This window comes from Mustela putorius, unplaced genomic scaffold, assembly GCF_011764305.1.
Source record: "Mustela putorius furo isolate JIRA1106 unplaced genomic scaffold, ASM1176430v1.1 tig00003853_pilon_pilon_pilon, whole genome shotgun sequence".
In the NCBI taxonomy this organism is placed as follows: domain Eukaryota; kingdom Metazoa; phylum Chordata; class Mammalia; order Carnivora; family Mustelidae; genus Mustela; species Mustela putorius.
The window spans coordinates 40650691-40664815 of NW_025422005.1; the positions used below are offsets into that span (position 1 = coordinate 40650691).

General features: G+C 53.0%; 1 protein-coding gene across 8 annotated transcripts in view; it reads right to left on the reverse strand.

The window, feature by feature from the left end:
• Positions 1–13052, reverse strand: part of TTC39A (tetratricopeptide repeat domain 39A) — a 51303-nt gene extending 38251 nt beyond the window's left edge. Inside the window, exon 1 of one of the 8 annotated variants that reach the window (XM_045064501.1) lies at positions 12925–13052. In XM_045064501.1, coding sequence (XP_044920436.1) covers positions 12925–12977 — 53 coding nt within the window. In that variant the 5' untranslated portion in view covers positions 12978–13052. The other 7 variants (XM_045064502.1, XM_045064503.1, XM_013046850.2 and 4 more) reach the window with 7 other exon arrangements.
• Positions 13053–14125: the final 1073 nt, after the last annotated feature.

Genomic DNA, 14125 nt, shown 5'->3' on the forward strand with positions numbered 1-14125 from the left:
CAGCTCAGAGTAGGAAGGGAGCAGCCATGCCTGGCCTCCCTGTATTTTCCGAAGGAAGGACCAGAATTCCAGGGAGGATAAAGGATATGGCCCAAATCATATAACAAACGTGGTCAGGGAAAAACTCACCAGGCAACCGTCCCCCAGGCCGGAGTGTCCCTCAGTGACCCAACCTCTAAGCTTTCACCCAGGATGCACACACAGGTGCTGTGGAGGCCTCCAGCTGAGGCTGGCACCCGCCCACCCCCCCCCTCTGTCACCTCCCTGTTCACATGTTAGCCCTGAGGCGCTTGGCAAATATTGTCCCTGGTGGTGAGGCTGCAGGTAGGGCAGGCACACCTCCCAGCTCACCTGAGCCAGATCTCCACCCAGCAGCTTCCCAGCATGGCCCTCAGGAGTCGCCCCCTACTCACCTGAGCCCAGGAAAGGGCCACCTGCTCCAGGTCTCCCAGCTGCTAGCAGCTATCACTGCTACAGGGGCAGTGTAGGGATTCTACAGGGTTCCTCAGTGGGGTGGGGAAGAGCAGGAGAGCCATATTGGAAGTGACAACACCCACCTTTACTACCCCAGTTCCTGCTGCGCCCAATGGGCACAGCTGATTCATATCTTAGCCTTTAACTCCTTCAGACATCCCCGAAGATGGGACAGTAGGGCGCGCGGGTGGGGGCTCCAGCATCAGCGAGAGCTGAGTTCAAATTCCAGGCCCACCGCTCACCTCCTGGGTAACGGAAGGCAAGTTACTTAGGAGCTATGCCTCAGTTTCCTCAACTGTAACGGAGGTGAAAACAACAGAGCCCACCACAGGTGTAAACGCCACGAGGAGAGGAAGGCGGCTCTGACGTGGCCGTTACTACAGCTCCACGAGAAAGTTGGGACCCAGAAGGGAGTGACAGCCCCAGGATCCCCGGCGCCTCTACTTCCCTCGCGCGAGCCTCCACAACCCCCTCCCTGCTCACCGGCGGCGGCGGCTCCCGGAGGCCGGGCGGAGCGCCGGGCGGGGCGTGGGGGGCGGCTGGGAGCCGCAGTGCGGGCCGCCAGCCGGAGGCGCGGGGGAGACCGGGCCCCGCGCCCGCCCCCACCCCCCAACCCGGGCCCAGGGCCGCTCCAGCCGCGCACTTACCCCGCGGCCAGGGAGTCCGCGGCGCCCGCCGAGCTCATCGCGGAGAGGGGCGGGCAGCGTGCCCCCGCAGGACGCCAGCCGCGGCCCAGGTGCTGCCGCCGGAACCCCGAGCCGGGCGCTGTGCGGCCGAGCCGCAGACGCGGCGGCCGGGGAGGGGCGCGCCGGGGGCGGGGAAGGCGGCGGGGCCGGGCCGGGCCTCGGTCTGCTTGTCAGTGCAGTGGGGCCGCGGCCGCCGCCCGTCTGCGGCCGACTGGAGGAGGCTCGGGCTGGGCGGGGGGCGGCCGCGAGATGCGCCCCCACCCTCAGCTCTCAGACGTGAGAGATCCTGGCGCCCACGGTCCGCCGGGCCCATGCCGAGTGTCCTCGCTGCGCAGCCCCCAGGGGCCGGAGCTCGCTCCTTCCTCACACAGCCCCACGTATCTGTGGCCAGAAAGTTCTCTTAGACCTGAGGTGCATCTCCCAGTCATCTCTCCCCTCCCCCACCCCAGATCCCGCCTCGCATCGGCCCCCACCTGAGCCCTTCGTCATCCTACTGCATTGGCGGGGGGCATTCAGGCTGAGAAAGGCACTGCCTCCAGAGTCAGGCTTGGGTTTTTAATACTCCCCTTTGCCCACTGCCGCACTGTGCGTGCAGCACGCGAGAAAGCGGAAAATAACGTGGTTTAGCACCCGCTGCTAGCCAGGGGTTCACAACGGCCTTCTCAAATCATCCCCAGAGCTGCCATTTTACAGAGATGGGGCACAGAGTTTATGTGACTTGCTCAAATTAACTCACCTAATAAATGGCAAGTCCTGATTGGAACTGGCCCTCCAGGGTGGACACTCTTGTCTCTCTTCCCCGCTTGGTCCCATTTCCTCGGAGTCCCCAACCCCTATACGGAGTCATCCAGAACACTTCTCAAATGCTCACTGTGTGCATAACCCTAAGGTACATGTCTAGGGCCAGGGCTGAAGCCCACCTGGCATTCTGGCACAAAGAGTCACTGGTCCGTGAGGAGTTAACCAGCCACCACTTCCAGGCCCCAGATGCTCTTAATCATGACTCATCAGAGCACGTGGCTGCCATTAGAACTGTCCCTTTACAAAGGCCGAGGATAGAAGGAGGAGGGACTCCAGCGCCCCTGGAGCAACCCTTAGCTCCAGGATGTCAGAAGAGGAAGCAGGAGGAGCCTGGTAGAGGCAGGCCTCTTAGGAAGAGGGTTGCAGAATGGGTCCTGGGAGAGCCAGGTAGACTGAGCCTGGTGGCAGAGGGGAGAGGTTTAGAAGATTCCTGTTTAAATCCAGACAGGCTGTCTGGAAAGGTAGTGAGTTCTTATCCTGCCCATATGTGAACAGAGGCTAGATGTTCACTGGCAAGGATCATCCTATGTCTGGGATTCTCAGACATGAGCACAAAAAGGTAATTAACTACAAGGAGTGGGCTATGATGAGATCTACTGTCATCTCGAGGACTCCAGATAAGAAAGAGTGCACCATAGACTGGAGGGGTGGGGAGAAGGCTTCCTGGAGAAGGTGGGCACAGAGTTGAGCCTTGAAGTTTATATTGTTTATACACAATAAAGTCGTGGAAAGGGTGTACCAGATGGGAGAACAGCATGGGTGAAAGCAGCATGGAGTGGGCAGAGACACACCCATGTCCGCTGGCGTTTGTGAGGCTGGGAAGAGGACCAGCAATGTGTATGAAGAGGAGCCTCGGTAATGAGGCTGGGACATCTCTGGGCATTTGTACTAGCTCGTCTCTCTGCCTAGGACACACCTTCCTCCCTTATCACTTATTCATTCGTTTAATCAGGGTTCAATCCAGAAGCTTACAATTGGAAGCCTTCCCCCCCCCAAAAAAAAGAATACAAATCTGCCAATAGAAAACTGCCAGAGTCCTCCCAGAGCCGTGGAAAGGGCCAGGTGAGTGAGCACTTCTGAAGCTTTATGCTACGTTAGATACAGGTAAATCTCCATTGGATTTAACCAACATTTATTAAGAGCCTGATATATGCCCAAACTCCTACTCGCCCGGCAGGTTTCAGTTCAGGCAGCACCTCTTCCAGAAAGCCCTCCCTCCCTGGCGGTGTTAGGTGCTTCCTGGGCACACACTGCCCTAATAACCCCCTCTGACCTCCCCTCATCACCATGGCGGACACCATCTTAGGGGGATGGGAGTGGAGTGAGGTGTGTATGTGATTGTCTCTGCTATCAGACTGGGAGCTTTTGAAGGATCGGGTCTGGTCAGACATCTCTGCTTCTGATGAATCACCGAATACCAACACTTGGCCTAGCACTTTACCATTTCCCTCTGAGGTAATTATGATTATGATGACTGATGTCCACCAAAGGCTTACTACATGTGACACAGGTTAAGTGTACAACACAGACTATCTCATTTAATGCTCGCTTTTAACCACCTCTCTGAGCCTCAGTTTCCTCATCAGTAAAATGGAAATACTGCCTGCTTCAAAGGGTGGTTGTGAGGATTAAGAATTTCTGTATCCTGGGGCGCCTGGGTGGCTCAGTGGGTTAAGCCGCTGCCTTCGGCTCGGGTCATGATCTCAGGGTTCTGGGATCGAGCCTCGAATCGGGCTCTCTGCTCAGCGGGGAGCCTGCTTCCTTCTCTCTCTCTCTGCCTGCCTCTCTGCCTGCTTGTGATTTCTCTCTGTCAAATAAATAAATAAAATCTTTAAAAAAAAAAAAAAAGAATTTCTGTATCTAAAATGCCCCCATAGTTCCTGGCAGGAGACACAGTGCTGAGCGGCACTCCGGTGGTGGTGGCAGCAAGGCAGAGGCTAGCATTCTCCCGTTGTAGATGAAACTGAATCTCAACACCATAAGCAGCCAAGCTGCCTTCAGAGCTGCAGCGGTCCCCACACAGCAATGGCAATGATGCTGGAGTCACTCACCTGATGAGTCAGAGCCCCAGAGTGGTCCACCCTTCAGGAGGGCTCCACCCAGGCAGCTCCCAGCCCCCAGGAGCTCTGGCTCAGCCCCAACCCTGGGGAGCCTAGGAGTCACCATTATTTCTGCCTCCCAACCCAAGTGACTCTGCTCACGTCACCTGCCCATTTCCACCTCAAGCTGATAGCCAAGCTGCGGGGACCCAGATAGTATGCTGAGTCCTGGGTTCCTTCCTCCCCTGCTGGGGGGAGTTTCCTGGTGCTTTGTGCCTGGAAGTTGCCAAGCCTGCTTCCTCTCTCATTTTCTCCCCTACCTGCAAGAACAAACCACTGGGCTCACCACACCTGATGGCCCTGAGAACCTACATGGACTGCTTTTACCTGTACCATCTGTCAGCTTAAGAAGGCTCTCAGTAAGCATCTGTTTAGTGAAACCTCCTCAGGATGCTCCAAAAAGCTCCACAGAGGCTTTATCTCTCATCCCACAGTGGTTTTGACCAAGTGTGACTTGGACTCAGGTCTTGGCTCCTTATCCTATGGGAAAAGTGTGTGGAAAAGGGGGTGGGTCACGGAAATGGGAGTGTGAGCTTGTGAAAAGCGATACCATTGCTGTAGAAACAAAGCTTAAGTTGTGAAGCCTCCTCTGCCTCTACCTCTCTGACCCTGTCTACCCATTTGTAAGTCTGGAATAACAGTGCCCGCCTCTCAGGGATGCTGTGGGGCTTTACTGGGCATTACTGAGGTGATGCCTCAGCCCCTTTCCTCTTCTCCCTCTTCCCTCACCTCAGTCCCTTCCTCCAGGTCTTTCCCTGCCAGGAAGCAGCCCCCAACTAGCTCTCTCTACCAGCCCAGAACTAGCTGGTTGGACTCCAGAGACCCTGCCGCACCCCCACCCCCCCCTGCCCCTAACCCAGCAGGGCTGGTGACTATACAGCAGGTTTTCTTAAATTGAGTGAGCCCCACCCAGCAGATTGCCGGCTTGGGCAGGTTAATAATTCACAGTCAATAGGCCCATCAACAAAGGGCCCTTAAACAGGGCTGTGACAATCACAGTTCTAAAATATTCCTTGGCAGGGGCTCCTAAGGAAGACCCAGGCCTATGTGTTGGGCCAGCCTCCTCCCTCCTAGCTGTGTAACATTGGGCAAGTTACTGCCCCACTCTGGACCTTAGGTTCCTCTTCTCCCCATACAGAGGGGAGAGAAGGATGGGCCAGGAGCCCAAGGCCCTTCCTTGCACTGATGTTCTTGGTTCTGGGGTCTGAGCTCTTCTACCAAAGTCTGGTCTCCCAGAGCAGCTGAAAGTGGATCTGAGGAAGGAGCCCCCATCAGGCACAAAGGACCAGGAACATTTTTGATTGAAAAAAAGAAGCAAATCACTCTATGAGCTTGAGGCAGGACAGGGAGTGGTTTAGAGAGCAGGTTGGCGCCCCAGCTCTGACACCCTGGAAGGGTGACTTCAACTCTGAGATGGGGATGATGATGGCACTGAGCTCATTAGGCTGTTGCAAGGATTAAATGAGGTTTATTTTAACATACATAAAGCACTTGTAAGAGGGCCTTAACCACTAATTTTTGAGCTTTAGTTTCCTCACCTATAATGCAGGGATAATAGGATTGTTGTGAACGTTAAACATGAACAATAAATGAGCAAATGGACCCCAAAGAGCTCTGGAACTGTGCAAGGCCATCCAGAGAGGAGGGGTGACCAGAGAAGATGTGCATGCAGACCTGGCCAGGGCCGCAAAGACATCCACTGGACACCTACCACGTACATTTATGGCAAATGTGCTACTTCCTACACTGCCACAGGGAGCAGAAAGCAGTGCCTTCTCTCGGAAGGGCAACTGGAATTTTGGACTGAAAACCTTAGAAAGGTGACCCAATAACACCCAGGCAACCAATGTATCTGAAGGAACAGTCACAGACATAAAGATTTCTTATACAAAGATGTTCAACACAGTGTTTTCTATAATAAGGACACAGCTGGTAATAACCTAAATGCCCATGAATGAAGAATTACTTCAATGAGTTATAGTGAATTTATAGGGTCAAATAGTCTGCAGATATTTAAATTATATTTATAGAGAATTTCTTTGCCCAGACTACTACATTATTTCCCAAGTAGTTTCTCTGCTCCAGCCCCTGTCTCCTTATTGTCTTCACACAGAACCAGACCCATTTGATCTGATCGTGTCACTCGTCTGTTCAAAAGCCCACATTGGCTCCACATATTGTTCAGTACAAAACTAAAGTCTCCACATGGCCTTGAGGCTCTGAATGACATGCACCCCCATCTCTCTCTCTCTGACATCATCTCCCTTTTTCTCTCTCTCTCACATATTCAGCTACTCTGGCCTCCTCGCTTTTTTCCAAATATGTCAGGCACACTCCCACCTCAGGGCCTTTGCACTTGCTATTCCTTCTGCCTGGAATGCTCTTCCTGCAGATAATCACATGATTACCCCTCCACCAAAAAGCTTCAAATCTCAGCTCACATGACACCTTCTCCGTGAGGACTTCCCTGACCATTTTGTTTAAAATGGAGCTTTTGCCTTCATCCTCCCTATTCTTTCATCCTGCAATTTTTTTATTATTTTTTATTTATTTATTTGACACAGAGAGAGAGATCACAAGTAGGCAAAGAGAGAGGGGGAAGCAGGTTCCCTGCTGAGCAGAAAGCCCAATGCTGGGCTCAATCCCAGGACCCTGGGACCATGCATGACCTGAGCGGAAGGCAGAGGCCTTAACCCACTGAGCCACCCAGGCACCCTGATCCTGCAATATTTTTAACACAACATGTGTTATTTTACCTTCTGAATATTTTGCTTATTCACTTATTTTCTGTCTCTACCTATTAAATTCTACACTCCACAGGGGAGGGATTTTTTTTTTTTTTTTTCGATTTTGTTCTCCAATATATTTGCAGTGCCCAGAGCAATGCCTGACACCCAGTAGGTGCTCAGTAATTGTTGCATGAATGAGTTTTCTGGAAGGTGGGAAAATCTTTAAAAAGCAGAATACAAAAGTAGTACTAGAGAGAAAACCCCAGTGTGTATGCATTTGAGAAAGCACAGGGAGGTTCCATCTCCTCATCTAGCAGAATCGGAGACCCAGTCAGAGTTGAGGTGGATGGACGGTGATGATGCGAGTCACATGAGGGCTTGTCCAAGGGCAGATCTTGCTCTTACGGGGTCACTGAGGCAGCAGGGTGGCTGGGGGTAGGAATGTTATAGAGGCTGGGGCCTAGTTCAGAAGGTCCAGGGGTGAGAAGCCAGGGCTGAAGGGAGCTGTGGCAAGCGAAGGAGAGGGGGGATGAGTGCTGTGCACTGAGCCTGTGGAGAGGTCATCCCTCTCTGACTGGCCTGTCCTGTGCTCAGGGACAGCACTTGGGTATGCCCTTCAGTCACACAGGTGTAGACGAAGTACCCATCCACTTTCTTGGAAGGACAGCAAAGTTACCTTCATTCTGAGACTGAGATGCTCTGTCTGGGGGAGGGTATTTCTTAGCTGGAGATGAATTCTTGCAGGGGGAAGGTCCTCCCAGGGCCAACTCTGTGAGGGAGGGAGAGGGACACCTGAGGCTGTGGTGGAAACAAGCAGGAACAAACTTCATTCCATAGGGAAAAAAATGACTCAAAAAGTATGGAGCATCTGGCTCAGGGTTACTGGATAGGGCACCTGATGTCCCACTCTCTGTCACAGGTCCTAATATAATTGTCCTCCTGGGGTACATGGGACGAATCCAGCCACTAAGTAGGAAGAATTTTACCTAAATACAATAGATTTCTGAACTGCAGTTTCCACCTGAAGCAGGAAGGAAAGAAAATATGGGAAAACACCCACGGGGCCCTCCCAGATGTGGAAGTTTTGCAGTAAGGCTCCTTTCAGGATGTCTTAGGGGGTTGGCAAGGGGCCATAGAATCCTACAAATCTTCTGTTACTCATTCCCCGCTTCCTAAGGTGTTTTAAAACATTATAGACTGGTTTTAGGTCAAGCTAGCGAGGAATTAGGAGAAAGGTCTGCCCCAGCCTTGGGATGGGGTGATAAAGTGACAAGCTTCAAGGACATTGTCCTATAAGTCCCGGACCCCCAGGCCGGTTTGGCCGTGGTAGTGAGACTGAGAATGGGGCTGGGGCCAATAGTCACAATTGCAGGTGAGTGCACAAGGGACCGGTTCCCAGCTCCCAGGGTGTCAACAACAACTGTTGGACTCTCAGAGGGAGGCGCAGGGATACTCCAAGCAAATCCTATTTTGGGGATTTCATGAAGCTATGATTCTACTTTAAGGTCTGCTTATTGGCAACAGTTACCTTACAATATCACACCCCACCCCCGCAACTTGATTTTAGGGGTAATGCTCCTTCCCTCCTCTCCAGTCCCACTGGCTAAATGGTAGGTGCCTCTCATTTGACTCCACCTCTCAGGGCACAGTGACTGGTTGAAGGAAGGGTCAGCTGGAATTTTTCCCTGAGCTTTTTCAAATGAGACTGATGGAGAAACCCCTTCCTCTTCTGGCCTGGGGGCACTAATGACAATAATCAGTAATACTCCTTGGTTACACTGACTATGTGTTAGGCACTGCTCTCACCGCTTGCCATAAACTGATTCACATAATCCTCACAACAACCCTGTGAGGCATTATCTAACGTTACCCTCATTTTACAGATAAGGAGATTGAAATTTGGAAAAGTTAAATAACCTGTCCAAAGTCATACTGCCAGAAAGTCCCAGAGTCAGGATCCCAAAATCAGCCTGTGTGTGGCTCCAAGATACTTTTCACTGCTTTGTCTTACTGTCCCAGGACTTGAGCTTGGAAGCTGCTGGCAGCCCTGCCTTGTACAGGATGGAGAAGAAGTAGATGAGCATTAGGAGAGAATGGAGCTGACCGCAGAGAGAAACTGAATTGAGCAGCAGAAATATTCAGGGGAAGGACAAGCAACTCAAATCACAGATTTGAAGATAAATCAGGAAATTGCACGCTGGCAGAGCTAACACAGCAGCCTACATCATCTATTTCCTGTCTTGACCTCAAGACAGGACCAAAAATGTCCCAAGTTGGAATCCCTCTGTAACTAAAAAAAGGGACGAAGGTTACCTGAGGGTTTCCCATGGCATCCTCCCCAGAGATCGAGGATTTGGGGGCTGCAGTGTGCCTCCCACACCAGAACCTTCTCATACCCCATGCAGCTGCTGTGGACAGCAGAAGGGAGATCAGAACCCTGGGATCATAAACCTCAATATCGGGACGCCTGGGTGGCTCAGTGGGTTAAGCCGCTGCCTTCGGCTCAGGTCATGATTCCAGGGTCCTGGGATCGAGTCCCACATCAGGTTCTCTGCTCAGCAGGGGGCCTGCTTCCCTTCCTCTCTCTCTGCCTGCCTCTCTGCCTACTTGTGATTTCTCTGTCAAATAAATAAATAAAATCTTTAAAAAAAAAAAAATAAACCTCAATATCATAGGACATGGTAATTTAAATCCTGAGTCTCATAATTCACCAATGCCTTAATTCACAGAATCTGAGAATCACAGAGGTGAACACTCAGCACTGGCCTCCAGTCCAGATCCTGTCCCAAGGAAGGAACCCCAAAGCCACTCCAGGATTCCAGTCACCAAATTTGAAACCACCTAGCTAGAGGCGTCTGAGAGTTCCTAGAGCTCAGGCTCAAACCGAGGACAGGAAACTGGGCAACTGACAGCAGCCCCAGGACCTGAGCCTCTTTGGCTGGGTCCCTCCGTTCTCAGAGAGCTCGCTGCGGCCGCCCCCGCCCTGCCCTCACAGCTCTGCCACTTAGTTACTCTCTCAAAAGCCATCTGCCCATCTACACTTCCCTCTTTGCTCCTGGTGCTACCTTCTACAGGAGGAACAGCCATGAGTGGGAGCTACTGGTATGGCTTGGAAGGGGCCTTGTTTATAGCACGAGTAGGTGGCATTCCCCATTGTGTGTGGGCACCATTTCTATCTCATAACCTTCCTGGCTATCCATGCTGGTGCCAGGAATCCCACCCTTGACTCCCAAACCTTTCAGAATTCCTTCTGTTCAATGGGAATAACTTAGTTACCTCATACCACTGCCAAGAAGAAAGTGAACTCACATTTACTGAACACCAAATATGCCCCAGTGGCTGGCTGTGAGGTCCGTTCCAGTGGGACTTCACTAGGGCTTCCTACCACTCAGTGAGTAGCTTATTTCATAGCTGAGTAAACTTGAGTTCACACAGACCAAGTAATTGAATTTAGGCCATAGAGCCAGTACGTAAGTGGCAGAACAGGGACCGGGCAAGCTCTTCACCTTTGGGCCAGGCTGTGGGAGACCAGGCAGTGTGGTGGGTGAGGGGTGAAGGTAAAGTCACAGGTCCTGAGCTAGGAGAAAGGATATCTGGGCTTGTGCCTCAGATATGAGACTTTGTGGGCGCAAATGGGGGGTATTTGTGTCCAGCAAGTTCCACCTGAAGTATAAAGGCAATGTGTTCAGGCCCTCCCATATTCTCCCTCAAACAGGCCCATGGAGGATACAGAGGCCTCTGCTTGGCTAGTCTCCTTTCTCCCCCTCCTCTTCACTGTCTCTCACTTCTCTTCCCTCACTGGTGATTCTGGGTCTCATCTCTCAGCCTCTCTATTCACCATTTAGCAGTTCTTCCTCCTTAACTTCTCTAATCCATACCTCCCACCCCCCTTCATTCTCCTCATCCACACCCCAGCAACCCTCCTGGATCATCATGCCAGCCTCCCCTCTGGTCTCCCTACCTCCCTCCACACTGTGACATCAGCAACATACACACATTTGAAACTCAGAAGAAGGTTCCTGGTGCCTACAGGACAAACACAACCAGAACACAACCTCATAGGCAGGGAAGACCTCAGGCAAGAAATTCTTCTGGACAGAGCCATTCTTCTCTATCCCGACCAGGGGATCTCTCCTTCCTCGGAAATTATTCCTTCATGTCTTCATCAAAACTGAAGCCCTGCCCCCTCTGCACATGTAGTGGGGAGACAGAAAAAGGTAACCTTGAATCAGTGTTGAAATGGTTTGTCCCTCGGCAAAATCCTTTTTTCCTGAGGTAGCAGGGTCATCTTTAAATATGTAAATCTGCTCCCTGACGCCCTCTAGTGGCTTCCCAACACCAGTGAAATCCAAACTCAATGCCCTGTTCTGGGCAGCCTGCTTCCTGGATCCCATAAGACACTGGATTCACCTCAAGGACCCCCTTTCTGCTCCTCAGACACAAGCCACACTGTGACTTCTGAGAATGCTCTAGGAATTTTATTGTCCATCACATGGCCCTCTTTAAGGCTTTACACAGCATTGTTTATTTGCCTATTTGTGTGGCCTTTTTTTTTTCCTCTCGAACACGGGTCTCCTGAGAGCAGGGAGTTGTGCCTCTGAAGTAATAGCATATACGCAGCACCTAGTACAGTGCCTGGAGCACGTTATATGCTCAACAATGTTTGTTAAAAGACTAAATGAGAATCACGAGAAAGAAGCAAAGATGCTGAAAGCCCCTGAGTCTGACTCAAGGGTGGGGTCAGAAAGGCGCTCGAAAAGAGGTCACCTCAAGTTGAGTCTTAACTGATGTGAATGTCAGAAGCAGAAGATGGCATTCCAGGCAGAGGCACCTCTGAGCAGCCTGGCACAGTTGTGAGAGCACTATAAAGCAGTCGGTGTTGCTGGACCAGAGTGAGTGCTGGGGAGTTACAGGAAACAGGCCAAGGCGGGTCACAACCTCTCTCCTCAAGAACCTTGAACTTTAACCTTTATGTGATAGAGAACTATGGAAGTTTTAAAACAGAAGAATGACATGGTTTGGCTTGTGCTTTAGAAAAGATCCGTCTGAAGAATGCACGGAAAGGAGAAGACTGGAGGAACTGGGAAAGTCAGGGGCTATTGCAATACTCCAAAAGAAAATGAACAGCTTTGAGAGAGACCAGAGAGAAAATCAGCAGGACTCAGAGACTGGGGTGGAGGTAAGGGAGGGAGGCGAAAAGGATGACTCCCAGATTCTGGGCTTGAGCAACAGGGTGGATGACAATGCCATTCACTGAGATGGGAACACAGGGAGAGGAACAGGTTTAGGGGTGAAGATGTGAAATGTGATTTGGGGCTTGCAGAATTTAAGGTGCTCACAGGAAAGTCAGATGGAAGTGCCAGGAGGGCAGTTGGATTGCTCTTCTCTAGGGAGTAAGGAGGGTAAACTTTAAGTTATGTAAAAGAAAGGAATTGGGTGTCTAAGCTCAGAAGAGAGGTCAGGATTGTCCCCTCTCCTCTTTCTCAAGGGAACACATCTGGAGACACCAACTCATCCAGGAGGTGGGGACAGCTGGGGAGGTGGAGGCAACACACAGGAGACACTGACATCCCTGATGGGTTGAACTTGGAGGAGCTGTGGGGCACATAATCCCACCCTGGACCAGCACTGACACCCAAAATTTCCCCCCCACAGTGCTGCCCCCAGGTGTGGACAACTGTGTTGGGGCGCGGATGGTGTGCCTGCTCTCACCTGTCCCGGCACAGAGGGCGCGGAGGACCAGGTGCGTGTGAGCAGCACCCCAGAGGGCTGACTCCGCGGCTCAAACCCGACTCCTAGCCCGCCCGAGGGCTCACCTGCGTACCCTCACAGAGAGCGCGCAGATGACGGCACCGGAAGCGGGGCTCCGCTGCGACCGCGGAGGGGTGGGGTCCGCATCCCTTATCCCCACGCCCAGCCCCGGCAGGGGCAGAACACGTGAGCCGCGGGGCACGTGGGGGTGCGAGAAGCGCCGGGCTGACCCCGCTCGGGCCCTGCGGCCGTTACCCCGCGCCCAGCAGCGCGCGCACTGCGGTCGCCCGCTGTACCCCTACAGCTGTCTCTCCCGTCGGCCGCCGGCAGCCGCCCCTCCGTCCCGTGCGCGCCTCCAGCCGAGGCCCCGTTCCCGCCCCGTACCTGCGGTCGTTCTTCCCGGAGGCCGCCCCCTTCCAGGCGGTCAGAAACGCCATGGACGCGGGCCGGACTCGGACGGGGGCGCGGGCGTCCCCTCGTGGCGGCGTGGGCTGTAGCGGCGGCTCCCGCGGCAACACCTGGACCGGCGGGCGGGTGGGCGGGACGGGACCGGCGGCTCCTCCCCGCCGCGGCCGGGCGCCTCCCTTCCTGCCCGGGACGTAGGTGCCCCCGGAGCGGACCGGGGTCCCAGAGCAAGTCCATTCCCCTCCAGAGCCGTCGAGACCCATCATTAGTCACAAGGAGAAGCTGAGGCCCAAGACGTCCAGGGATTTGTCCCAAGACCACACAGAAGGCCGGTGGCAGCACCGGGACCTATTCCAGGCTCTCCAGTCCCAGTCTAAAGCCGGTCCTCTGAATCGAGGGGCGACGGTGTCACGAACGCCTTTCTCTTCTGCTTAAGTACAGAACACTGCCTTACCAGGGCCGCACATGGATGGAGTCAAGTGCTTGGGACTGCACAAGAGGTTGGGGGGCAGACAGGAACAGGGAGGTAAGAAAAGACCTGTCTAGCCTGAGAGTAGAGGTTGCTGACAGGCAAGGCACTGGGACAGGAAGCGTCCATGGCAGGCTCAACTAAGAACTAGGAACAGGGAGAAGGATCAATCCAGGTCCAGTGTGAGGGGCAGGGTGAAAACGGGCGGGGCAGGATGGCTAAGGGACCATTTCTGTCTCCTTTTGGGCTGGGTCTGTATTGTAGGCACTTGTGCAACAGAAATCCTGTGTCGACTAAGTGGTGACTGATTCTGACAAGTCTGAGCCATTCTCTAATGTGCCAAGCCCTAACCCAGGTGTTTGACACAAATTCTCATTTAATTTCATCCCATTAAGTATTCACTCCCATTTTACAGTTGATGAAACTGGGGCTCCAAGAGGAAAGCTGACTTCTCGATACTAAGCTGTGAAGCTAAGTCTTAGACCCAAGTCTGTCTCTCCCATCTGGTGCGTCCCCCACAATCCCGCCTGAGGTCTGCAGGTGGGAAGGGCATGGAGTGGCAGGCCTGGGAAAGCAGGGGGCAGAAGCCTCAAGGATTATCTGGGTATTTTCTCTCAATTTTCCTTGGTAGGGAGCAGTGAAAATACGACCTTTCCCCCTTTCTCTGAGAGCTCATGTCATGGTCTTGGCAGATCAACAAGGCCCGAGAAT